The sequence below is a fragment of the Mesoplodon mirus genome (genome assembly GCF_964341445.2).
Source record: "Mesoplodon mirus genome assembly, chromosome: 15".
NCBI lineage: Eukaryota > Metazoa > Chordata > Mammalia > Artiodactyla > Ziphiidae > Mesoplodon > Mesoplodon mirus.
The window spans coordinates 48,144,115-48,170,984 of NC_138991.1; the positions used below are offsets into that span (position 1 = coordinate 48,144,115).

Genomic DNA, 26,870 nt, shown 5'->3' on the forward strand with positions numbered 1-26,870 from the left:
TTGCGCCGGGTCTTAGTTGCGGCAGGTGGGCTTCTTAGTTGTGGCTCACAGGCTCCTTAGCTGCAGGTCGCTGGCTCCTTATTTGTGGCATGCATATGGGATCTAGTTCCCTGACCAGGGATGGAACCCGGGCCCCCTGCATTGGGAGCATGGAGTCTTAACCACTGCGCCACCAGGGAAGTCCCTTTTTATTTTTTATTAAAAAATTTTGGGGGGGCCACACTGCGCAGCTTGAGGGATCTTAGTTCCCTAACCAGGGATCGAACCCAGGCCCCTGGCAGTGAAAGTGCCGAGTCCTAACAACTGGACCAGGGAACTCCCCTTATTGCATTTAAAATGTGACCGCCAGGACCCAACAGTTCCACTTCTTGGGCATGTGTCCCTAGGTGCCTGTGTGCATGGGTACTTGCGCAAGTGTGTGCGTGAGTGTGTGTGCGCACTCGTGCAGGTACGCACAGGAAGGATGGTGACTGCAACACTGTAATACCCTCAAACTAGAAACAACCTCAGTGTCCAGAATGAAAAGGCTGCTGGAGGGTAGATAGGGTGCCAACTGCTCTCCACGAGAGCTATGGGAGCAAAGCAAGGAAGAGCAGTCCCAATAGGTGTGCTGGAGTCAGTGCTTCAGGTGAGCTGAGGTGTTGGTGCCCTTGGCCTTTGGGTGGCAGGCGCGGGCTGGGGCAGCAGGAGCATCCGCCCCCCCCATCGCTGGCAGGCACAAGCCATCTTGCCCCTTCACCTTAATGCTTGATACAAACATGCCCATTCTCTATCTTCCATGACGTGAGAGGTTAAAAAGCACTGGTTTAGAAGCGCTTTCATGTTCATTCTAGCCCCGAAATGCTAAGAATGTGTGGCTCTGTACTGCAGAGGTCACGTCCGAGTCCTCACCCTCCTCCTCCTCTACGGTGTCGAGGCAGTGACCACACTCCGCACCCTGTGTAGATGTCCTTTGGGGTCACTGCCCCATGCCTTGGGGGTGGGGTCCAGGGGTGGTATGGGGATGCCGCAGGTGTCCCACTATTTCGCTCCACAGAGGGGTGATGGTGGAGTCACCCTCTGATCCTACAGGGCAGGGAGCACCCTCCCAGGACAACGAGGGATTCCCACACACAGCACAGACGAGCACATCCTGGGGCTTTGACAGGCCACCAAACACACGATGTTAAGGACCCAGAAGGGACTTACATTCTCGTCAGGGTCAGACAGGGGAGGGCTTGGGAGTCAGTCCCCAGTTAAGGTCTGGCTCTGTTGTTTCCTCCAGTGGGGAGGGGCTCAATTCATGACAACAAGGGGTTGGCCTTTAGGAGTCTTAATTTTCTCATCTGTAAAGTGGGGATAATAGTAGCTGTTCCTTCTAGGTTGTTGTCAGGATTTAATGAGATAATGAGTGGGAAGCACTTTGCACAGTGCCTGCACGTAGTAGTCTTGATAAGTGATAGATGCTATTATTATTATGATTTTATGCAAGGAGGAGAACTATCCAAAATTAACCAGAGTATTCGGCCTGAGCTTTGGGGACTGTCATTTGTGGCAAAATGGCCAGCTGGAGAAGTGGCATCCAGGCTCTGCTTCCTGTGGGACTGAGTCCTTCCCTGACAGGGAAATCCCAATATCCCCAAGGTCTCTAGCAGTCCCCAAAGTCCCCATGGCTGGCAACTGGCTTTCCCAGACAATTCCTATAAACAGCTGTACCTAATCCTAGGCTGCCTGGCATCAGCAGCTGTGTATGCAGCCCGAATACACAGACCATGTATACTGGCCACGGACAAGAGCACTTTCTACGCTTGTTCCATATGAAAGAAGACCCATGGAGCTGAGGGTCCCTCCCTGAAACAGAGCCCTCACCTCTTCATACCTTAGCCCTGGCGTGTCTGTCTGCGGGATGATGGGAAACCTGGGAGATCAAAAATATCTCTGTGTGTCTGACTTTGGCCTTGTGGGTTACCCTATAAAGCCCTTAACCCACACCTGTGATGGTGTAGATTCATCCCATCCCTCTGCATGGCCATGGCCAACCCACAACGATACAGGTGGCAAGGCAGAACCCAGAACTGGAATACAGGATCCCTTCCTCCTGTGCCAACTCTAAGCTATCCGGGGAAAGAAGTGGCATGGGTCCCTGCTGAAGCCCTGCTGTGTCAAGCTGGGGGGCAGGGGACCCCACCCCATGTACCTCCCTCGCTGCACCTTCTTTAAAAACCTGGAACATCCTGTAGTGAATCAGGTGCTAGCACTCTCTCTTTGTCCCCAAGCAAAATGAAACCATCTTTCCGGGAGAGGCCACTTAGGACATGCACTTCGTGATCTGGGGTGTTGGGAGAGGAAGGGAGCCCGTCAGGCACTGGACATGGCCCAGGAGGAATAGAGACAGAGTGGTGACCCTTACAGAGCCAGCATGGGGCAAAGCGTATGGGCAGAGGCCGTTGTCATCTTCACCCCAACCCCACGTCAGGCTCCATCCTGCCCACCTGCCTGTTCAAAGCGGCCCTGCTGTGCCAGTCTGGCTGGTCCTGGGATGGAAGATGAGTCATCACGTCAGATAAGCGCTCAGAGCTGGCGAAGAACACTGGCCACACCTTGCAGGAAGCAGGCACCAGCGTTCTTAGAAAACCTGGTCTGGTCTCCAGATGTGAAGCCATGATTGAAGACCTCCCCACAACCCTCCACCCCGACCCCGGCCCCAGCCAGCTCCATGGAGCACAAGAGATCCCATTGCTCAGAGCTCAGCACACCACACACCCTCGCCCCTCAGGGACTACACAAAAAGCAGGTTGCAGAATCCAAAAGAGAGAGGCATTTGGGAGGAAACGCTTTTTCAGTGCTTCATGGTGGACTGATGCCCCTGATGGAAACGAGGCATCTAGGCCCCAGGAATGGCTGCTTATACCTGCTTTTCTCCCTAACCCCATCGGGGGACCGGGAGGAATTATACTGGTTGGGTCTGTTCAGGTTGGAGGATGGGGGAGAGTTACTGAAGTCCAGCCCATGCTCCGCGTGCCCAGTTGTGAGCCCCCAAGGGCTGCTCCAGGCAGAGAGGCACCTTTTTCTAATTTGCTCGAAGGCGTCCTATGGGCTAGAAGGGGAGGTCCTGTCAAACATCAGCTTCTTCCCGGAGCCACAGTCAGCAACATTTGGCTCAGCTGGGCCATATTTTCAAAAGAAGACTCTCCTATGCATTGGCTGGAATGTGGGGATGAATTTCCCCAGGAAAAAATCCAATAAAGGTGTACCCACAACTCCCTGTATAGGGGAACAGCTCAGGACTTACGTGCTAAAGCCGAGCTTTGAGCTTGAATCCAGGTGTGCTGTGCAACGCTGGGCAAGCTACAAGGTGTCTCTGTACCTTCACTTCCTCATCTGAATACTGGGGACAATATTACACCTACCTCTGAGGGTGATTAGAACAATGCCTGGTTTGCAGCAATATAAGCGCATCAGCACCTAATAGCTTTTATTCAAGGGCCTATGCAAGTGAAAAACAATTATTGTTTTCCAAATACAAAAAGAAAACTGCAGCATTTAAAATGAATGGAACAGTTAAATAAATGTTTGCAATATGGATGCCAACCAGACAAACGCCATTCAACTCTTAGGTAGTAATATGCCAATGAAAGGGAGCTCATTTTTTTGACAGTGGAAGAAATAAAGATCACAAAAGAAAATGACCACAAGGATGAGGAAACTTGGTCTACACTTTTCCTTGAGCTTTGGTACATCCTGAGGGCACAGACCTGGGGACCCCTTTCCTGGTGATGATCCATCACCCACTTCCTAAGTGTCACATTTACCAGCCCCAGCCAAGAGTTTAGAGTCAAGATCCTAAAACCACTCTTTTTAAAAAATTTATTTATTTATTTTATTATTATTATTTTTTTTTGCGGTACGCAGGCCTCTCACTGCTGTGACCTCTCCCATTGCGGAGCACAGGCTCCGGACGCGCAGGCTCAGCGGCCATGGCTCACAGGCCCAGCCGCTCCGTGGCATGTGGGATCTTCCCAGACCGGGGCACAAACCCGTGTCCCCTGAATCGGCAGGCGGACTCTCAACCACTGTGCCACCAGGGAAGCCCCCAACTATTGTTGATGATCCTATTTATGTATGTGTGAGTCTTTAAAAAAAAAAAGAGTGGGGCCTCCCTGGTGGCGCAGTGGTTGAGAGTCCGCCTGCCGATTCAGGGGATACGGGTTCATGCCCCGGTCCGGGAGGATCCCACATGCCGCGGAGCGGCTAGGCCCGTGAGCCATGGCTGCTGAGCCTGCGCGTCCGGAGCCTGTGCTCCGCAACAGGAGAGGCCACAGCAGTGAGAGGCTCGCGTACCGCAAAAAAAAAAAAAAAGTTGGGAGATGCCTTGGATCCCTTCACATGCCAACATGATAATCCAACGTATAAAGAAAATCTCAATACACAAATCTATTTAAAAATCTCACTTCAAAACTAAATGCTCAAGTCATGGCATGAGTGATGAAACCAGAGCCCACAATTCAGAGGCATTTACCACAATCTTGCAGGACAGGACTTCTATGTTCAAAAGTGACCGGACCGGTCCAGCTTCTAGGTTTTAGGAACTCAGATGATGCGTCTGCGCTGACTGCTTGTTTCCAGCACCTTCTGGGTTCTTAACCCAACTCATACTGGAATGGTGAAGAAGCTCCAAGAAGCTGCCTCTGAGGACAGAGGCCTTTTGTGGCAAAGTGGGGGTCAAAGACTGGAGCTGAAGGTGCTGGCTGTCTTTCTGTTCTCTGGGACTAACTGTCTGATGTACAAGGGCCAACCTTAAGCGCTGCCTTCATGATTTGGGCTGCATCTGGGTACCAATTATACTTGCATCAACTTAATATCTTTCTTTATATTGACTCACTCTTGTTATCACTTAAACACCTACTTTAGCTTTGTCCTAAGCAAGCATGTCCACAAAATCACAGTCCTGATGTTACTAATTATATATGTTTTCTAATACACCTCAACATAAATAATTACTAAGGAGATGAAAGACATTTGCTCACCATCTAAAAACCATCTCCACAGGCCACACTACAGGGAAACAGATTCAGCAAAGATCTTCCTTTGTCTCATAAACTCACCAGATTAGATAAAATACCTTGGTACTTGCAACTCAGAAACAACCTGCCATGCTGACCCCTTGGCCCCAAGCCGCTGTGCACGTCAGGGTTCTTACGAAACCCGTTCTGTAGGTTTCTCTGCTCCTGGGTCTAGGATTATATCAGCCTCCATCCTAGGAGTAGCCTGACACACATCCTGCCACCCCAGCCAGAAGACCCCAAAGAACAAGGCATCAGATGTGGCCACAGCTGCCAGAAAAACATGTTCTTTTTGTATGGCCTTTAAAGGAGAAACATACGTGCATCTGGGCTTTGGCCAATATGCTAAACCCTGGAGGACCCATCTTGTCATGAGGCCAGAGTACTCCTGGTTTGTCATTTCCTTGTCCACCTGGTGACCAAGTGCCACAGGTGGGTTTGAAAGGTGACCACACTTTGTGGTGATTAATCCCTCACTGCCTGGCTTCCTTGCATGAACACAGATGCTCATGGCAAGAAAATATAAATGTACAACAGGAGCAGAAGGATGAGACAAACTATGATAGAAGCACACAATGGAATATTGGGGAAGAATGGTTAATTATTTTTGTTTTAAAAAAAACTATGAATTTCTAGGTAGCAATGTGCACAGGGAAAAAAAAAAAGTGGGTGAAATTAACCAGAATGTTTATAGTAATTACGTTTGGGTGAAGGATCTTGGATTATTTTTAAAAAATTAAAAAAAAAAAAAATTATTTTTAGTTTATCTGTGTTTTGGAAGATTCCTACAATGAACATATACTGCTTGTATAATAAAAAATAATAAAAGAAAATGATTTTTTAATAGCAACATGGAAAAAGCTTATGATAGAATGTTAGGTGATAAAAGTGAGATTATAGCGTTATGGAAAAATCTATTGTCAGGAAAAATGTTAGGGCAATGGGAATTATAGAAGAATTTTTTTAAATGCAGTCTTCCTAGAATTTAGGGGAAATTCTGGGGAAAGGGAACAGGGAAGATGCTGGATTGGTTGGGATTAAGTATCTACTATTTGGCAGAAATGGGGCTTTTCAAAGAAGTTCAGATTGGATGTATACTTTAGCTTGTGTTCTAATATTTGTAACTATTTTCCAAACATTTGTTACTTTTACAGTTTTTTTTAAAAGTTAAAAAAAAAACCCAAACCAAACAAAAGGGAGAGGTAGTCAATCAACTAGGAAAATCTGCTGGGGTCTCCAGTAGCTCGGCAATTCTTTCCATAATTTACGCAAGAGGACCTTTCTTTTCCTCTTGGGGATGGGTGAGCCCAAGGTGGATTTCAGAAAAGGTGGCGGCATCAGAACGTGTATTTCTTGGATGGTTCCTGTCTTCCAAAACCTTGTTGACAGAGTCTTAATGCTGTGTTTGCTTCCTTATTGCCGAGGACTTGGCTACACTAGGCTTTATCCTGTACAATCACAATTACATGGGAAAACACCTTGCCCGCTAGGCCCGGTGCCAGGAGCAGAGTCATCGTGTCCTGATGGACAGATGACTTTGGGATTCAGGGATGCCAATGGTGTGCACACAAGCCCACGGCTTTGCCCCTACCCAGCCATGCAAGTGGCCACTTGCCCAGGGTGGCTGGTATGTGTCGACAGCTGGCAGAGAAGAATGTGGTCAGTTTCATTTGCTCCCTACTCTCTCCTTACCAAGGCTGGAGGCAACTTGCAGTGGAGAGTATCTGCTGAGGCTTGGAAGGTGCCAGGGGTGCGGGGTGAGAGGGTAGAAGTGGAGAAGGCAGGTGGTTATTGCACTGGGAATAAAATGCAGTGTCCCTGACTAGAGTCAGAAAAATAAGGTCAACCGGGTAATATTTTGAGGCTCACGTAGTAGGTCTAGCCTCTCTCTCTCTCTCTCTCTCTCTGTTTTTCACTGGGAAACATGAATTATTCTATTATCATTAAAAATGAGAGCTTTGGAGTCAGGCAGACTTGGGTGGAGTCTTGGACCCATCACATCACCTCTCTGAGCCTCAGCTGTCTTATCTGTCAATGGGGCCAACAATAGCACCTCCCTCCCTTGGCTTTTTTAAAAATTTATTTATTTATATTTGGCTGCATTGGGTCTTCGTTGCTGCGCGCGGGCTTTCTCTAGTTGTGTCGAGTGGGGGCTACTCTTCACTGCGGTGCACGGGCTTCTCATTGCGGTGGCTTCTTGTGTTGCGGAGCATGGGCTCTAGGCGCGCAGTCTTCAGTAGTTGTGGCGCACAGGCTGTTGCTCCACGGCATGTGGGATCTTCCCAGACCAGGGCTCGAACCCGTGTCCCCTGCATTGGCAGACGGATTCTTAACCACTGCGCCACCAGGGAAGCCCTGGGCTTTTGTTTTGTTTTGTTTGTTTTCAGTGAGGATTAAAATGAGATAATGCATATAAAGCACTTGGCATAGCATTGAACAAATGTTGGCTAGTATTACCATTATTAGGGGAAAGAAAGATGACAACATGTAGGTGGCCACTAAGCTTACATGCTTACTTGCAAGGCTGCTTTAGAAAGGACAGGTGCTGGAAGGGGAGTTTCCCAGCTCAATAAATGCATTATTTGGTTTTGGACTAAATGAATGATTTGGTTTTTGGACGGCACTTCCCGGAGGCTCAGCTGTCACCTGTCCCATGCCTGTCAGAAACTTTCAACAGCTCCCAGTGTCTGCGAATAAAGGCCTTATAGTATGGCCCCCACCTCCATGTCTCCTTTTATTCCCTTCAAAATGGGTGATGGTTACAAGCTGGGTTCGAATCCCAGCTCTGTCACTTGCTCGCTGTGTGACTGTGTGGAATTGACCTACCCTCTCTGTGCCCTGGCTTTCCAATCTGTAAAAAGAGGGGAAAATAGTCCCTCCCTCACTGGGTTGGTGTGAAGAGTCAATTGTAAATGTGAAGGACCCGGCACAGCATCTGGCACATAGAGAGAGATGAGTGCCTGGAGCAGTTTCTGTGCTTCTCATACCATGTCCAATGGACCATTCGCTGGAGCCAATGGATACTCTGGACATTACCACCAGGTTGCTTTTACTCATGCTGTTTCTCTCCTGGAGTGCCTTTGCCCCAGGCCCAACTCCAATGCCACCTCTTCCACGAAGTTTCCCAGTCCTCACTGAATGGATGTCATCTTCCCTCCTCTTTAGTCCCACAATATTTTCTGTGGACCACCCGCTCCTGTTTGATTTGTTCCCCTCTGCCTTGTATCATGGCTATTTATGTCCCTTTCTAATCTATCTGACTGGATGATGAGGGCCCTGGTCAGATTCCCCAATGTTTGAACTTGGAACTTTGCACATGATAGTTGCTCAATAAATATGTCTGGACTTCAGAGCTGGGGGGCAGGGCTGACATTCAGCTGCTATGCCTCGGTGTGGTTGCAAGAATTGTTTATGTCTGGAAACCTTCCTAACCGGAAGGTGCCCTTCACCTAAACATTCCAATTATTGCTACTGTTTATATGTGTAGAGAGGAGGTGCTGGGGGTCGGGGGGAGAGGCGGGGGCAGGGGATGGGGGGGAAGCACCTGGTTTCCCTCCATCCACCCGCCACTCTGAGCTGTTGATGGGTTGAATTGCATCCCTCCCTCCCCAATTCATATGTTAAAGCTATAATATCCCGTGCCTCAGAATGTGGCTGTATTTGGAGACAGGGTCTTTAAAGAGGTGATTAAGTGAAAAAATGAAGCCCATAGGGTGGCCTAATCCAATCTGACCAGCATTCTTATAAGAAGAGGTCATTTGGACACCCAAAGAGACACCAGGGATGGGCATGCACAGAGGAAAGGCCATGTGAAGACACGGTGAGAAGGCGGCTGTCTGCACACCAAGGAGAGAGGCTTCTGCAAAACCTGCTCAACCAACACCTTGATCTTGGACTTCCAGCCTCCAAAACTGTGAGAAAATACATTTTTGTTGCTTAGGCCATCCGGTCTGTAGTAGCTGTTCTAGCAGCCCTGGCAGACTAGTAGAAGCTGTAAGGGAAAAGGAACTGGTAGGCATGAGGGTGAGTGGGGTGAGGAGAGAGCAGGCTGGCGGGCTCCTCCCGACTCCAGGGTCAGGACAATGGGGTCAGTAAGTCTATCCCCTGCCCCCAAGTAGGAATGATTTCGGCTTAGGGGTGAATCTATTCTTTTTTCCCTCAACCAAAGGATGCCATGACCTTCCATGAAAATACACTCCTGCCTTGCAAGTCCCTCCTCATTACCAGATTAAAGACAACGAGTGGCACCTTAAATTTCTTTTTTTTTTAAACTTAGGCAGAGGGGCTTCCCTGGTGGCACAGTGGTTAAGAATCCACCTGCCAATGCAGGGGACACAGGTTCAAGCCCTGGTCTGGGAAGATCCCACATGCCGCGAAGCAACTAAGCCTGTGCGCCACAACTACTGAGCCTGCACTCTAAAGCCCACGAGCCACAACTACTGAAGCCTGCACACCTAGGGCCCGTGCTCTGCAACAAGAGAAGCCACTGCAAGGACAAGCCTGCGCACCGCAACAAAGAGTAGCCCCCGCTCGCCACAACTGGAGTAAGCCCACACGCAGCAACGAAGACCCAACGCAGCCAAAAATAAATTAATTAAAATTAAAATTTAAAAAAGCAAACAAACAAAAAAAAACTTAGGCAGAGACAAAGAGTGAGTGTCCAAGCTTTTGACAAAAAGGCCTTGCAGTTTTCCTGCAGTGAGTCCAGCAATGGCTTCTGGTCACACTTAGAATAAAACCCAAATTCCTTACCATGGCCCGGAGAGGCAGTGAGGTCTGGCCCTTGCCCCCTCCAGACTTACCTCCTACCCTCTCACCCTTCCTCATTTCTGCTCTTCCAATTTGCCAAGATTGTGCCACCTCTCCTTTGCACCTGCTGTTCCCTTGGAATCATCCATCCCCAGCAGCTTCCACAGCCCTCCTGGCCCAGCATCAGGATCACTCGGGAAGCTGTTAAAAAACCCACAGGCCAGAGCCTCATGCACAGCAGCTCTGACTCCCCAGGTCACAGTATCCGTATATATATGTTTTTAACTCCTGCACAACGTCCGATGCACAGGCAGGGTTGGGGACAATTGCCCTAGGTCTTCATAGAGCTGCTTCTTCTTTGAGGCCTCAGCTCTAATGCCACCTCTGAGAGAGGCCCACTCTGACCCCCAGCACCCCACAGCCCTGTTTATTCTCTCCATAGAAGCCAACACCATCAGAAACTGTCTAATCTCTTCGTTTGCTGCCTGTCTCCCTCCACTGGGATTTGAACCTCCCTGCGGTGTGACTGGGCCTCTCTCTTCGCTGCTCCAGCCAATACAGGAGCCACAGTCCACATGGGGCGACTACTGGGCACCGGAAGCGTCATCGAACTCAGGTGTCCTTTCCGTGAGAAATCGTACAAAGAGGAGAGACAGAAAATACTAATATTTTGCAAGACGAAAAGAGTTTGGGAGATGAATTGTACAACAATGTGAATGTACTTAACACTACTGACTGTACACTTAGAAATGGTTAAAATGGTAAATTTTACGTTCTGTGTGTTTTACCACAACTAAAAACTTTAAAAAGACATGTTGAACATTAAAAAATCTCATCAATAATTTTTAATACTGACTACTTGTTCAAGTGATAACATTTTGAATATATGGGTTCCATAAAATATATTACAGTACTAAAATGAATTTCACTGTTTCTTTTTACTTTTTTTTTTTCAGTGTGGCTATTAGAAAACTTTACATTGCTTATGTGGTTCCTGTTTGTGGCTTGTGTTACATTTATGCTGGACGGCGCTGACTTAGGACTGTGGCCAGCTCACAGCAGGCACTTTGAGTTGAATATTAAAATGAATCCAGTTGCTGCCAAAGAGGTGCTTTTATGAGCATAAGCACGCTGTTCTGTCTGCCAGGCTGCAAGAGAATGGGAGGGAGGCTGTGGTGGAGCATTTATGTAACTAAGTCATCATAATTAATAATTAATGTCTATTATTATGCTGATAACAGCAGCTGCAGTTTGTGGAGCACCTAACGTGCGCCAGGAACTGTCATGGCACTTTGTCCACATCATCTCGTTTCATTTTCAAGTTAGTCCTATAAGGAGCCACTGCCTCCATAAGACAGCTGGCTGCCCAAGGTCACCCAGCGGGTGAGGGGACAGCTGGGTCTGTAAAGGGCTGGCCCAGCCGCCCCAGTACACCTGCCTCCCACCGGGGCCAGGTCCCACGTGCCATCCTGTCATGTAGGACTTGCAGGCCCTGCCTGAGCCAGACAGTGGGCAGGGGCTTCTGGCTTCTGGAGCCAACAGAGAGCCCCCATGAGGCAGCGAGTCCCTGCCCCCCTCAGTGTCCAGGAAGAGAATGAAACAATTTGTAATCTCTGATCTCCTCAAGCTCACCCATCCAGATCCGCTGCCGGCCCTCTCAATTTCAAGGACTCGGGGGAACCGGTCCTGGCCCAGGTGGTCATTCTTGCTCAAGGCAGTTGTGGCGGATGGCGCTGGGCCCGGCCTGACCTGCCAGAGGGCCCTGCCCCGTCCCTGAGGCTGCAGCAGCCACAGAATCTGCAGGTGTGGCCTCTCCCCTCCTGCCCTGTGGCTTTCAGGCCTGGAGCTGCAGGCCCAGACCCACCTGAGACTCCATCTCTGGGGCTCAGATCCTCTTGAGCAGGGCCCCCTGTGGTATCTAACGTGAGACCTTTTTGGAGGAGGTCTTTGATCCTAAGATGCAAGAATCAGAACCCTTTGTAATGGGGGAGGGGTGCAACACATGGACAGAAAATTCTCCCACGTCTGGGCTCCAATTCCATCTTTAAACTGTCGATATGAACTTGAGGAAACTGCTTGGGTTGGGTCAAAGAGACAGTGACTGAAGAAGCCAATAACGACCTGGTTTCCAGGACTTCCCTGGTGGCACAGTGCTTAAGAATCCACCTGCCAATGAAGGGGACACGGGTTCGAGCCCTGGTCCAGGAAGATCCCACATGCCGTGGAGCAGCTAAGCCCATGCACCACAACTACTGAGCCTGTACTCTAGAGCCCGCGTGCCACAACTACTGAGCCTGAGTGCCTACAGCCCGTGCTCCGCAACAAGAGAAGCCACAGCAATGAGAAGCCCGCGCACCACAACGAAGAGTAGCCCCTGTTTACTGCAACTAGAGAAAGCCCGTGCGGAGCAACAAAGACCCAATGCAACCAAAAAAAAAAAAAAAAGACCTGGTTTCCTAGGCGACAGCTGGGTGTCAAGGAGCCTGACCTCAGAGGGAATAAAGATCCTGCCATCTGGGGGACCTCAGAGCCCCCAGCCTAGGTGCGGGCCAATGGATGCGTCAACCAGTGCCTAGCCTAGAGTAATGGTTCTCAAAGTCTGGCCCCAGAGCAGCTGTTGCAACATCACCTGGGAACTTGTTAGAAAGGCAGCTCCTCAGGCCCCACTCCAGACCTCCTGAATCAGAAACTCTGGGTTTGAACAACTAACCTGGGTTTTCACAGCCCCCTAGGAGATTCTGGGCCACGCTAAATTTGAGGCCTATATCCTTACTACTCAAGTACCAGGACCAGGCGATCAGCATCACCTAGGAGCTTGTTAGAGACACAATATTCAGGCCCCACTTCACTTACTGAGTCAGAATCTGCACTTACCAAGACCCCCCGGCACTCGTGTACATGTTAAAATTTAGGACGCGCTAGCCTAGAGTTCCTTGCCATAAAGTCAGGGGTCTCAAACTCAAATGCTTCCAGGGACCAAGAAGGTGATGTTAAAAAATGAAGCCAGGTTAGATCCAGCTGATCATTGCTCTTTGGAAATGTGAGCCCAGGATGGCCAGATCTTCCAATTTTTCAAGAGAATCTGGAAACCCAGATGCCAAGGTGAAATGTCCTGATTTAAAAATTACTGTGTGGGGGGGACTTCCCTGGCGGTCCAGTGGTTAAGAATCTGCCTTCCAATATGGTTTGATCCCTAGTTGGGAAACAAGATTCCAAATGCCGTGAGGCAACTAAGCCCGCAGGCTCTAGAGCCCACGTGCCACAACTAGAGAGCCTGCATGCTGCAACTACTGAGCCCGCGCGTCCTGGAGCCCGCGCACCAGAACTAGAGAGAAGCCCGCACGCAGAAACAAAAGATCCCGTGTGCTACAACGAAGATCCCGCGTGCCACAACTAAGACCCGACGCAGCTAAATAAATAAATAAACATTAAAAAAATTATTGTGTAGGTCACACAAAATCAGGCCTATGGGGCACAAGCATATAGGCCTTGGGGCAGGAAAGGTGCCTCATCTCTGGGTAAGCTTTCTGAGCTTGGGACAGCCCTCCCAGGCATGGCAAGAGGCACACAGTAGGGACTCAAAAAGGGCTGGGACAGAAGTTCCCAAACTCGTCTGCATAATGGAACCACAATTACACTGAGTAGCTGTCGCAGCTACTCAGTGCAGCCATGGGAGTGTGAAAGCAGCCAGAGATAATATTAAATGACTGAGCATAGCTCAATCATTTTTTCTTTTCCTTTGGCCATGCCATGCGGCTTGTGGGATCTTATTTCCCCGGCCAGGGATTGAACCCAGGCCCCTGGCAGTGGAAGCATGGAGTCCTAACCACTGGACCACCAGGGAATTCCCAGCACAACTGTGTTTTTTGTTTTTTGTTTTTTTTGTTTCTTTGGTTTTTTTGCGGTACGTGGGTCTCTCACTGTCGTGGCCTCTCCCGTTGCGGAGCACAGGCTCCGGACGCGCAGGCTCAGCGGCCATGGCTCACAGGCCCAGCCATTCCGCGGCATGTGGGATCCTCCCGGACCGGGGCATGAACCCGCGTCCCCTGCATTGGCAGGTGGACTCTCAACCACTGTGCCACCAGGGAAGCCCGACAACTGTGTTTTAATAATTCTTTATGAACACTGAATTTTAAGCTGCCTGTAATTTACATGTGTCACAGAATATGATTTTTCTCTTGATTTTTTTTTTTCAACCACAGAAAAGCCATTCTTAGCTCATGGACTGCACAAACTTGGCCTCTGGGCCATAGTTTGCCAACCTCTGGGCTGGAGGAATGAATTGAGGGCCTGGAGGCCTGGACTGCAGTCCTTCCCAGTATTTACGCACATAATCTCCCCTACACAATCTCTGAAACCTTAGCAGCACTTGATTATGAAAAGGTTATGTTGACAAGGCCCGATCAAGTATTGACTTGGTCTGGCTCTGAGCCAAAGACTTCAGACTGGACCCTAAATCCTTCATCACCTTGGCAGGATTTTAGGGAGCTGCCTTCCAGTGGGCAACTCTGAACCCCACCTCCCTGGCTGGTGATATCATTGATCCTTAACATGTAGTGACCATTTAGCTACGTGGTGGGCACTGTCCTTAGAGCTTTACCCGAATCACCTCATTTCCTTCTCACTCCCCGAGAGAGGGAGGACTAGTATATGCCCATGTGTATTATCATATACCCATTTTTTAGATGAGGAAACAGAGGCACAGGTGATTTTCCTAAAGTCACAGAGCGACAGGAGTAGAACAGAATTGAACCCAGGTCTGCATGACTCCAGAGGCTGCTCTCATAACTACTTTGCTATATTGCCTCTCAATAATCCATCACTATCACCAGTCAACACGATGCCCAGACACAACCTTCTCAAGGACAAGCCTTGGGCAGCAAACCTGGGCCTCTGCATCTTAACTGGCATCCAGACACCAATCAACCTTCTCTGCCTTGAGCTGCAGCCAGACCTGGGGGACCCAAGATAGATTCTGTACCCACTTCAGGAAGAAGGAGGCTAGCAGAGCTGCCTCGTGTGACTGTGCACTGCACAACCCTAGGGGGCATTATTCACAGTGTACCCGGTGTGAACGGCACCCCTGGGCCTGTGCAGCTGGAGGCTGGAGGTGAGGTGCTCATGTTGCCTGGCACAAGATTGGCCTTGGGTGCCCACCTTAACTGCTATTCAGAAACAATTCATCCAAAAGGGAGGCAGCCCAGAAGGAAACGCCACCATGGATGGTGGAGGTGCAGGCTGGCAGGCTTGGGGAGCCCTTTGGGTCTGGGGCAGGGAGTGGCTGGCTCTTACTGGAACCTCCTCCATCCAACTTGGAAAAAGATCCTGCCCCCCCGCTCTGTCTCAGACTAGACTGACCGCAGCTCCCAGCTCTGAACTCTTGGCCCTGCTCCAGGTGAGAGGTCCCCTTCCCATCCCTCCACACCCTGCCTCCTTGGAAAGAAAGAAGGGCTCTCGAGTGTTCTCTCCAATCCTGACCCCAAGCTGCCCCACGCTAGCCCTGTACTGTTCGTTCTCACGCTGGGCAACACCTGCCCCTGGCCATGCAGGGCTGCTGGGAACTCCCAGCCAAACGCTCCCAGCTCTCCCCTTAACTACTGCTGTCCTCGCCTGTGTGTTTTCCTGTGCTTGTTTTGCTTTTATGATTTGAGCCAGGTCCTGGGCCAGCACTTTACACGCACCAGTTCATGTGACCTTCATCACAACCCAATGAGGCAGGAACTATGCTTATCCCCATTTTACAGACAAGGGCTTGGAGAGGTTCAGAGAGGTTAGGTTGCTTGCCCAAAGTCACACAGTTAAACAGTGTCAGAGTCAGGAATCAGGTTTGGGTCTTTTAGACTTTAGAGCCCAATGCTTATCTTTCTAGGGGATGAATGTGTCATGTCCTCTAGGTCTGTTTCCCTATCTGCAGATTGGGTCTTGGGTCTGGGAAGCCATGTGGGTGACTATGATGTTGCTGCAGGTGATGATGGTGATGAAGGAGATGATGCTAATAATGGGGATGATGGTGATGAGGAGGAGAAGGTGCTGATGATGATGAAGATAAAGGTGATGACGATGAGAGTAGTGATAAGAGGATGGGGATGATAATGATGCAGGTGGTGATAATGATGATGATGATGATGGTGGCAGTGACCATGATGTACCTACCTGATACAGTTACTGTGCAGACTACATGAGGTAACTCAGGTAAAACACTGCTCACCATGCCTGTTCTATAGTTAGCACTCTACAAGTGCTGGGTCAGTTGAGGTCTCTGTGCCCTAGACCTCCAGAGTGGATTCCACTGCACTGGAGTGTGTTCAATAAACACCCTCCTCCTCAGACACTAGGTGAAAGGCATGAATCAGAGAAAAGAAAGGGAAAAAAGAGTAACGTTTTTCTCTGTTGGTCCCTCCTACTTCCTGCTAAGTCTCCATTTCCTGCCAACCTCTGAAATCCAGCTTGGCTTTGGAACTAAGTCCCTGGGAGGGAGGCCTGGCCTCGGAGGGTTTCCTGGGCCCCAGGTGGCCTTCACCCAGGCCTCCAGGGAGATTTGGAGGCTGAGAATCTGGTGCCCAGCAAGGGGCTGCTGCCCCAAGAATCACAGTCATTTTCAAGCTGGGCTCCTGCCCTTCTCTGTTGGGGGAGATTAGAATCTTCATCCACACAGCGACCCGGGGTAGGTCCTAGGGGAGTGAACAGCTGAAACCTTATACTCCGCTGCTGGTAAACCAAGGGCTTTGAGAGCCATTGTCACAGAGTAAAAATTTCCATTCCTCCTCCACACTCATCTGGAAGCTGAGGAGAGGCAGGGTGAGCTCTGTGGTCAGACTGCTTGAGTTCGAATCCCAGCCCCACCATTTGCTAGCTCCGTGTGACCTTGGGCAAGCTACTTAACCTCTCTGAGCCTGCTTTCTTATCTGCAAAATGCAGACAATTACATCACCCGTTTCACTGGACTGTTGGAATAATATGATGAGACCCCACAAGTCTCTCCAAAGGTCAAGTGAGGGAGAGTGTCTGTACCTTTATGGTTGCTGAACAAATTCTATGATGTAACGTTTGTGCCCGGCCTGTAGTGTATACTTTAAAATGCTGCCTATTATTATTACAGAGGAGAAAGCCACATGGGCCCGCATTTCTCTGACGAACTATATCTTGTGTTGAGATAAACTGAAGTCAGTTCATCCCTGTGCACAAGGCAAGCAAAATAACATGGTTCCCAGAGTGGCCGCACCGTCTGCAGTGACTGAGATGAGTTTTGGAGCTGTCTGGCTGCAGGGAGGAGTTTTTAGCCAATTAGATCCTAAGATCCCACAGGTACACGGCTCCACCCACCTCAGGCCCAGCCACTGGTGGGCCACAGTGGGAGTTCAAGAGTGGGAGTGAGGATGCAGAGGGGGTCTCGGGTGAGGGTGTTGGGGTCTCCTGGGGGCTGAGGCGTGTGACTTGCTCTACCCTGTATCTCCAGGGCCTAGGCCATCACTGGCAATCATCCAGCCATCTGTCATTCATTCACTCAACCAATATTCATTGAGTGTCTACTGGGAGCTGGGGCTGCAGCAGTGAAGCAATGAACAAAATAGACAAAATCTGGCCCCTAGAAGTTTAGATCCCTGCGAACTAGTGTTGTAGCCTTCAGGAAACACTCCCTGAATATTCCCAAAGGCCGGGAAATGTGTCTGATGCCCCCCCCCACCCCCGCCTTGCTCTGCCAGGTTCTTTCTTCTATGCAGGGAGATCTGCCCAATGGGTGGGTCATCCCATGGCCAGGCTGCCACCCACTGTCATCTGGTGTCAGAGGGGTCAGGGAGGGTGAGGCCCAGACCGGGTCCTGCTCCACCAGCCAGCAAGCTGCAATCAGCCGGTCCACCCTGCGCTTGAGTGTCACCCCTCCCGGGACACACACGCCCAGGCCGATTCTGATCTTTCAACTTTCCCTGAATTCTGCAGGTGTCTCGGTCTTTTCAGCCCAGGACTCTCCTCCCACTGCCCCACCTGCATCCCTTCTTGAAGCAGGGTTAGAACAGCATTTCTGGAGTTAATCAGAGCAGTAAGAAGGGTGGGGCCAGTGAATGGGGGTCAATTACCAGCTGCTAAGGTGCTGTGCTGTGCTTGCTTACTTACGACCCTGCAGGAGGTCCTATTGTCTACAATCCACAGGCCAGGGTTGGGGCTCAGAGGTTAAGTGTCTCATGCAAGGTCACACAGAGCTAAGCTCCAACTCCACCCTGTTTAACTCCCAACCCTTAACCGTTACATCAACTGACTGTCCAAAGAAGACAATTTAGGCGTCTGGGGGATTTCAACACTCAAGGCGTGGCAGCAATGCTCTGAGGACAAGAGCGGTCTCCCCAGGCAGTCTGCAGTAAACCAGGCCCCCCAGGCCCAGTAAACGCCCCTCCTTCCCCTTGGGAGCACCCAGCCCGTGCCAAGCACACATCTAAACATTTTACATCCCCCCCCCAATCTCTAAAACAGCCCTTCAAAGGCTGCCTTCCGGTCCACCCCGACCTTCAGCCTCAGACCCCGAAGGTCTCTCGCTTACCAGCCAAACTCCTTCTCACTGTGGTGCAAGCCGCTGAGAAAGGACAAAGGTGATCCTCCTGGGGTGGTGGGAGGCGGTGCCTCTCAACCAGGAAAATCAACAAACTCCACACACAGACAGGTGAGAGTGGAATTTCAGGAATCAGCTTGTTTGGGGAGGTTGCAATCTAGCCCCCACTTAAGGTCCTTGAAGGAACAGGCATGCAGGTGCGGCTCCTGAAGGAGGGTGTGCCAGGCTTCCCAGGTCTTAGCCCTCCTTCCAGGCCTCAGCTTGGGAGTGAGTTCCCCGGCACGTCAAGAGGAAGCAAAGCTACCTGTATTGTCCCAAAGGTCTGCATGGAAAGGGCCCCTGATCTTCAAGACACTGGGGAGAAGGAGAAAGTTGGGGCTGAATCTGGGCTCTGCTGTTATAACTGTGAGGCCTCTTGGGAAAATCCCTGAAGCCCTCGGAGCCTCTTACCGCCTCATCCCTCATCAGCTGGCCCCCTCTTACCTTATCTTGGCCTCCCCAACCCATCCCAGGGAAGTCCTGCAGATTCATCTCAGCCCCCTGACTGTATCTTTGCTAGGATATTGTTTCCTTAGTGTAAAAAATAAATTCCTCTTTTAAAAACAAAAATGCTAAGACTTTCAGGCTTATTTCAAGTTTATTTTTTTTCTTAACAATTACTTAGGACTTACTGTGGGCCAGGCAACACCCTAAGCACTTGACACCTTTGATCCTCGTAACATCCCTAATGGGGTGAGAATTATTATCACCTCCAGTTTGCAGAAGAGAAATGTGAAACACAGAGAGGTTAAGTAACTTGCCTAAGGTGACACAGCTAATAAGTGACAGAGTCAGGATTTGGATCTCTGTAGGTTAGGAGGCCACAGGTTTAGAATTGCTGCATCTTTGGTGGATTCCCACCAGCCAAGATAATTTTGTCTGACTCGACATTCTGTGAGTTTACACTATGGAAATGCATTAAAAAAATTTTTTTTTGCAAATACAAAGTGATATATAAATATAGATGGTTCTTTTATAAACTCCCTGTATATAAACTCACTCCACCTGAATCTGCTGGTCTTAATATTTGGTCCAGTAGCTGATTCTAGCCTCTCTATCCTCTTAAACCCGACCTCCTACAGTTGTTCCAGAGATGCAGAGCAAGCACTCTGTATAGATAAAGTCATCTAGTTCTTGCAGGATTCCTTGCAGGTACTCTCTGACAACCCCATTTTGTAGGTGGGAAAACTGAGGCTTTAAAGAAGTACACACACTTGATCAAGCATACACAGCTAAGAAGTGGTGGAATCAAGGACTAGAACCCAAGCAATCTGATATCAAAGCCCCTACTTGTTTCTTTGTCATCCCTAAATATTTTCACTGTGGCAAAATATACAACGTAAAATTTACCATTTTAACCCTTTTTTTGGTAAAGATATACTTTAATGTCAAGATGCAGGTTGAAACATAATTGTCTTACAAAGATTGTGAATTGAAATGTCATAATTGGAGTTGCAAGATGCCACACCAGCCCCCCTCCCAGCCTTTCCTGCCTGTGTCTTACATCAAAGGAGTTAAATCTGTTCCACAAAATTAAAGTAGCCTTGGCTTACCAGCAATTACACTTTCACTTTTCCCACCCAGCTAATTGTTTTAAAACTAACTTGCTAATACGCTGTCAGTGCAAATTTATTCATAATAGACATGAACAAAAGGGTCGCCATTTCAACCATGTTTAAGTGTACATTTCAGTGGCGTTACGCATTCACATTGTTGTGCAACCATCACCACTTATCCATCTTCAGAAAAATTTCATCATCCCAACCAGAATGGAACTCTGTACCCATTAGACACTAACTCCCCATCCACCCCTCCCCCTCAGCCCCTGGTAACCTCTCTTCTATTTTCTCTGAATTTGCCTCTTCTAGGCGCCTCATATAAGTGGAATCATACAATATTTGTTCTTTTGTGATAAAGGCCCTACTTAAAACCATAATTTATTTTTTATTTGAAAACATATTATATAATTTGGGTCATAGCCAAAGGGGGAGTTAACCTTATCTCTAGTGTTATGCTTGGTTTGTTTTTTTTTTATGCTTGTTTTAAATAAGGAGAAAGAAGATACATGTGGCTATATTTTATAACTATAATATAACAACTGTATGAGGGAAAAAAATCTAATGAGTACCAAATTGTATGCAATGAAAGGTAAGTCTCCTCATCTATCAGTTTCCCTCCTCAAAGTTAACCAGCTTCTAGTGTGTCCTCCAGATTCTAATGTGCATATACAAATATATACACATATAACATTGAATCCCTTTTTAAAACACACACACACACACACACACACACACACGTGGTAGAACACTATACACTGTTCCATACCTTGCATTTTTCTTTTAACAATACACCTGGGGTGGGATAGGGAGGGTGGGAGGGAGATGCAAGAGGGAGGGGATATGGGAACATATGTATATGTATAACTGACTTATTTTGTTATAAAGCAGAAACTAACACACCATTGTTAAGCAATTATACTCCAATAAAGATGTAAAAAAAAAAAACAATACACCTGGAAGATGGTTTCATATTTATTCATGCGAGCTACTGCTTTCTTTTGAATGGCTGCATCATATTCTCTTGCATGGCTGTCCTGACATGTACAGTACTTAGTTCCCCTCTGGTGGATGTTTAGCTCATTTCCAATCAATTGCTCTCACACACAGACTATCTTTGTCCTAACATGATGTGCCCAGTGCAAGGATATCCACTGGATAAATTCCAAGAGGTGAAGTGGCAGAGACAGAGGGTATGAGCATCTTCAATACTGACAGTTTTCTTACCCCCGCCTCAGGTTGCCCCAATTTGTGCTCCCACCAGCAGAGTCAGAATCCCGGTTGCCACACCAGCACAGAGTGTTACCCAGCGAACTTGCAGGTGGAAAACAGACTCAGTGTGGTTTTGTTGTGCATTTCTGTTTTCAGAGTTCAGCATCTTTTCATCTGTTTGAATTCAATTGTATTTCTTTTTATGTAAACAGTAGAATCATATCCTCTATTCCTTCCCCCACCCGGCCCCCGCTTTTGGATCACGTGGTTCGTCTTTCATTTATAAGAGCTCTCTATGAAATTAACTCTGTCATAAAAGTGACAAATACTTTTACTAGTTTGGCATGCCTGGGCTTATGGATTTTTGTTTGTTTGTTTTGGTCATGCAGAAAAAATTAATTTTTATGTAGCCAGACTCAGCAACTTCTATCTTTAAGGCAAGGCCCGTTCTTCTACCCATTAGGCTGTACCGCTTCCCCACTCCGATCAGCGCTTTGAAGAAGACACGTGGAGTGGGCCTGCTTCTTGATTGGAGGTCCTCGGCAAAATATTATTGTCCCCAACCTAGACTTGGGCCTGGACACGTGTTCTCAAGATGCCAAGGGAGAAGAGACTGTTCACAGAGAGACTCTAATCGCGAGCTTTTACTGCGAGGGGGACAGGTCCTCAGCTCCCTGATCCCGCGCTAGAAAATAACTCCTCTGAAAGTCAAATCTTGCCCCAGGCCCTCAAGGTGGGCCCACTGGTGGCTGTGAGACTAGAAAGGAGAGCAAGTTCTAGAGAATAAAACCCCCACTAGGCCCCTTGGCAACTTTCCTATCTGTAAAGAAGTGGTTCTTTCCAGCCTCCCTCCCATGCTGGAGGGGATGTGCCTTTGTCTTAGGGCATCCCCTCCAGGTTTGGTCTTTGCGAGGGCAGAATTCTCACCACCAACCCACTCTTCTAGAGGGAGGTGGGTGCAGGTGGCCAAAGAGGATCTCATTTGAAGGTTTCCTCCAGACCAGTGATTCTGAAATTTTAGCTTTCATGAGAGCCACCTGGAGGTCTTGTTAAATTACAGGTTGCTGGGCCCACCCCCAGAGTCTCTGACTTAGTAGGTCTAGACTGGGTCTGAGAATCTGCATTTTGAAAAAATCTCCAGGTGATGCTGAGGCTTCTGGTCCAGGGACCACAACTTGAGACCCAATGGCCCAGGACATCCACTCCCTGGGGACCCCCATCTCAGGCTGGGCAGTGGTATGAGTTAGGGTGAGAGGCCTGGAAGAACACAGGCTTCATTCAATCAAAATAACAACAGCAACTGCTCTGTGCCAGGGGCTGTGCATTCATTCTCATCTCATCCTCACACCAAGCCCACACAGTAGGTTTTACTAGTATTAACTCCACTTTACAGTGGAAAACCTGAGGCTCAGAGAGGGTGCATGGGCTTTAGAATCAGACAGATCTGGAGTCTGATTCCAGCTCAGCCACTGACCCATCATGTGAGCTCTTGAGCAAGTGACTTACCATCCCTGAGCCTCTAACTCATCAGTAAGTGGGGACCAAAAACCTGATTCTTGGGGCATTATGAGGATGACAGGGCTGATGATTATAAGGGCATCTGTAAGGCACGAGAAATGTACATCTCCTTTCTTGCCGCAAGCCCCATCATGATCTCAAGGTCCTTTTCTGTCCCTCCAGATCCATCTTCCCTCTCCCTATACTCTGAGATACCTTTACCAGAAGTCACACTGCACTACGGTCACTTCCTAAACCTGCTTCACCTGGTCATGCTCCCAGGCCTTTGGAAAGGCTGTTTCCTCTGTGTGGAAATGCCTTTCTCAGGCTATTGCTCCAGAGAAACTCCTATTCATCCTTCAAAACCCACCTTAGAAGTCCCCTCCTTTTTGTCACTTTCCTTGAAATGTTGTCCTCTTCCTGCCCTTGGAAAAGCAGGAAGAGGACAACATTTTCCTCTTTCACTTGTGTTCCCATAACATCTTATATGGAATACAATTTGGAATACAAATTGCACTGTTACAGGGACCAGGCAACTTATACCACCACCAGCAATCACCAGCTTCATCAGCACTTAGTGTTTTCCATGCACCAGGCACTGCTGTAAGAGGCTGAGGTTTGTTGATTCATTTAATGCCTAAAATAGTCCTCTGAGGCAAGTGCTACTTATTATCCCTATTTTCCATATGAGGAAATCGAATCACAAAAATGCTAAATAATTTGCTTTAGACCATACAACTAATCCATGCCAGAGCTGGGATGCAGAAGCTGACTGTGGAGTCTGTGTTATTAACATTTATATTATGCTGCTCTTTATGAATGAGGGGTGGGCCAGGTGGGGACTGTGCTACCCTGGAGGGCGCCTGCCCCATCCCAGGGGGCAGCCGAATGTTAGGGCTGGAGCTGTCAGCCTTTCTGATCCTCTTTTCTCAAGAGGATCCAGAAATATCAAGTTTTATGTGACATATCCCACCTTTTAAAATCTTGGGAGTAAGCTAAAATTGAAAAAGGAGTGTGGACCTCACAAAAGCTGCACACAGGTCTGCTTTGTGGGAACCTCGTCTCAGTTTGTTTCTGCATCTTAGCTCAGGGCTAGGCGCACAGTAGGTCTTTTGTAGGTGCCATGACACTTCTGGACCTCACTGTGAGGTGGGCGTGGCTCTCACAAGCTGAGCTCTCATCCCAGTCCCACTCAGCACTGAGATTCTCTGACCTGCACTTGGGATGTGGACGAGGTCCCAAATGGTGGCCCTGAGCACCACCCCAACCTTGGGGCCATCTCCGGGTCTCCTGTGTCCAAGATAAGACTTCCTGCTTTCCAAGTGCTGACAATGAGTTAGTTAAGTGTTTTGTTCCGTCATCCCACTGATCCACTCAACAGTTCTGGGAGGCTGCCATCTTCATCATCCCCGGGTTACAGATGTGAAACTGTGGCTCAGAGAGTGGAAGGGAATTATTGCCCAAGCTAGGAAGAGGTGGAGCTGGGACTGTGATGCACACAGCTCTGATTCTAGCTTTTCCTCAACCAGCTGTCATCAGGCCTTCCACCAAACTTTTGATGGTTCTGGCCCACGTTCTAGGGCAAGCACACTCCCACAGTACAGCCCAGACCTGGAAAGTTTGTGGTACTCAGATAGGACCCTGGACATCCAGTCTGTCAGGCATGGTTTCTAACTCCTTCTGTGTCCTACTAGATGGCAGGGACGGCATTGAGAGTGTCTAGAGGGAACTCCTGGACATGGTCCCTTATGGGAATTCTCCCCACTGGGGTCTGGACAGGCAGAACTTGTGGCCTGGCTCAACCCCAGGCCTTTGGGCTCAGCAGCAACTGCAGATAGTGGGGTGTAGTGTTTGTACTTGTCCACAGACAGAAGCATAGAGATGTGCGTATGTGCACCTGTGCATGTGTGTATGCCTTGTGTATGTGTGCATGCACATGCATGTGCAATGGAGAACAGGGGACCTTGTCCCCCAAATTCAGATCCTGTGAAGTTAGTTTAGGACAAAGTACAAAGAAATCTTAACCCAGGGATGTCAATTTACAGCAGAGGTTGAAATATGAAACAGTCCCCTAATTTTTACAACTTAACTGCCCATCAGTAGGCATATCCATGGTGGAAAACAAGGCAGCAGTTAAAATAAATAAGCTAGATTTATATGCAGCAACTTGGATAACTTTCAAAGAAATGATAACTGGGTGGAGGGGGGTGGCAAGTTTCAGAATGATGTGGATGGATTATACCGTTTCTATTAAACATCCACCCACAACATTACTCTGCAGTTTACATACCTCCTATGGGTACGCATGTATACGACTGCCTGGGTGTAGGAAAGGCCTAGAAGGAACTCACCAAATTATGAAGGCAGTTACCTTTGCGGGGGCATGGAGGTCAGGGGTTGAAATTTTACAGACAAAGGAGAATGGATCTGTGTACTCCTCACGGCATCACACAGTTCAGTGGGCAGGTACGTTGGGCCACTGGTGGATGTCACGTGGAGGCCGCAGGGAGGCTTAAGCCTGGGGAGCAATTCACACAGGACCCCCATGGACTCTCTGAGGGCTCCGCTGTCAGGGACAAACCGCCACTTTGGCTGTTCTGCCCTCACTCCCTGGTGGAGATGGGGTGTGGGAGCTGTCCTGCCTCTTGTGGATGGAGGAGCTCTGCTGCTTCCTCCGGAAACCTCCCCCTGACTCAGTTTCTCCCTCCACACTGGAGGGAGAGGTCCTGCCCCAGCTGTCCGCCCCCACCCCCTGCCTAGCACCCCCAAATCTCCGACATATGCCCCTCTGGGGGATAGACAGCAGGGCCTCCGGATCTGGCCTCCTCCCAGTGTGGCCCCAAGGGGGACAACTCAGGGAATGAACCCCCGTTGCCCAGAGGCGGGCTGGCAGGGGAGGCTAGGGTGGGCTCTGGGGTCAGATTCCCTGGGTTCAAATCTGGGCTCAGCAACTTGTCCCTGGAACCCGGGGAGGCGTCTCCAGCCTCTGACCCTCAGTTTTCTCCTCTGTAAAATGGGGACACCAAGAAGGACCTAATTCCAGAAAAGGCGTGCGTCCCGGCGCCTAGCCCGCACTCTCAGGTGTCGCTGCTGTCGCCCTCCCGAACGACACCTCAGCCCGCCCCTCGGGGCCGAGGACGCTGCCGCCCTCTCTGCTGCCCCTGACAGACACTCATCGCCCTCTCCCGGTCCCTCGGCTCGCATCCGGGGGCTTCCCCACTCCCCCCACAATCCTCTGCGGTGGTCCCCCTGCGCCCGAGGCCGGATGCCCGCAGCGCCGCCGGCGCCGCCGCCGAGCGCCCTCAGGTGGGAAATGGCGGGGTGGGCGGCGGGGGAAGGCGCGGAGCCCGGCGTCGCTGTCGTACCTGCTTCCCGCGGCGGCTTGGGATGCGCGCGGGTGGCGGCGGCGGCGGCGGCGGCGGCGCTCGGGAGGAGGCGGCGGCGGCGGCTGGGCAGCTGTCACGGTGGCGCCGCGAGCGCGCGGACAGGGACTGGGAGGGAGCGGGCGGCGGGGCGGGAAAGTCCGGAAGCGCGGCGGGCGGGGCTTGGCGGCGCCGACGGCCCGGGCCACCGCGCCCGCCCGGCTCCTCGCCGCCCCTCTTTCTCACTCTCCCCCGAAACAAGCTCCTGCCGCGCACGCTCCCTCGTGCCCGCTTCCGCATCCACGTCTGCCCGGCACACCCACCCGGACTCCTCGCGCACACACCCCGCATTCTCCTTCTACCCATCCGGACCTGTGGCACCAATATGTACGCACAGACCCCGTCATCCTCGTGTTCCCCAGACAGACCACTGTACCCACAGTCCCCTACCCCGCCCCCCCAGCACATACGTGCCCCGTGCAACACTCCATCCTGCCCCGCGGTGTACATGGACACATCGCGCACACCTGTACGACCACGCCCATCACATCCACACCCCCGCAGGCACAGATTGTCCTCTGGGCAAGGTGAGAACTTCAAGGAGTTTGCATAGGAATAGGCTTCTGCAGCTGATTTCCCTGCCCCTCACCCGACCTCTGCATTCCCTCACCCTACCTCTGCATTCCCTCACCCTCACCTTTGCTTTCTCAGTGACCTTCTCCTTCCTTGGCCTCAGCCACATCCTCCAAGGTCACTTCCAGATCCTCGTCAGCCCCTGAAGGCCCTATGTGTTTGGACCTTTGGCTTCCTCCCAGTGACACCCACTACACCTGTGCTTCAGCCTCAGCATGCTGCCAGGCCCCCTTCTCTA

At 49.9% G+C, this 26,870-nt stretch overlaps 1 protein-coding gene across 6 annotated transcripts in view; it reads right to left on the reverse strand.

Annotated features, from left to right (window-relative positions):
• SCNN1B (sodium channel epithelial 1 subunit beta) overlaps positions 1-26,261 on the reverse strand; it is an 80,731-nt gene extending 54,470 nt beyond the window's left edge. For 3 of the 6 annotated variants that reach the window (XR_014295982.1, XR_014295983.1, XM_082643457.1), the window contains exon 1: positions 9,845-10,120. Coding sequence is in view for 2 of the 6 variants with exons in the window: in XM_082643457.1 (XP_082499583.1) it covers positions 9,845-9,869 (25 nt within the window). In the remaining 4 variants the exon portion in view is untranslated. Of the gene's footprint in view, positions 1-9,844; positions 10,134-18,324; positions 18,388-26,002 lie in introns of those variants that run through there. The other 3 variants (XM_082643458.1, XM_082643459.1, XM_082643460.1) reach the window with 3 other exon arrangements.
• Positions 26,262-26,870: the final 609 nt, after the last annotated feature.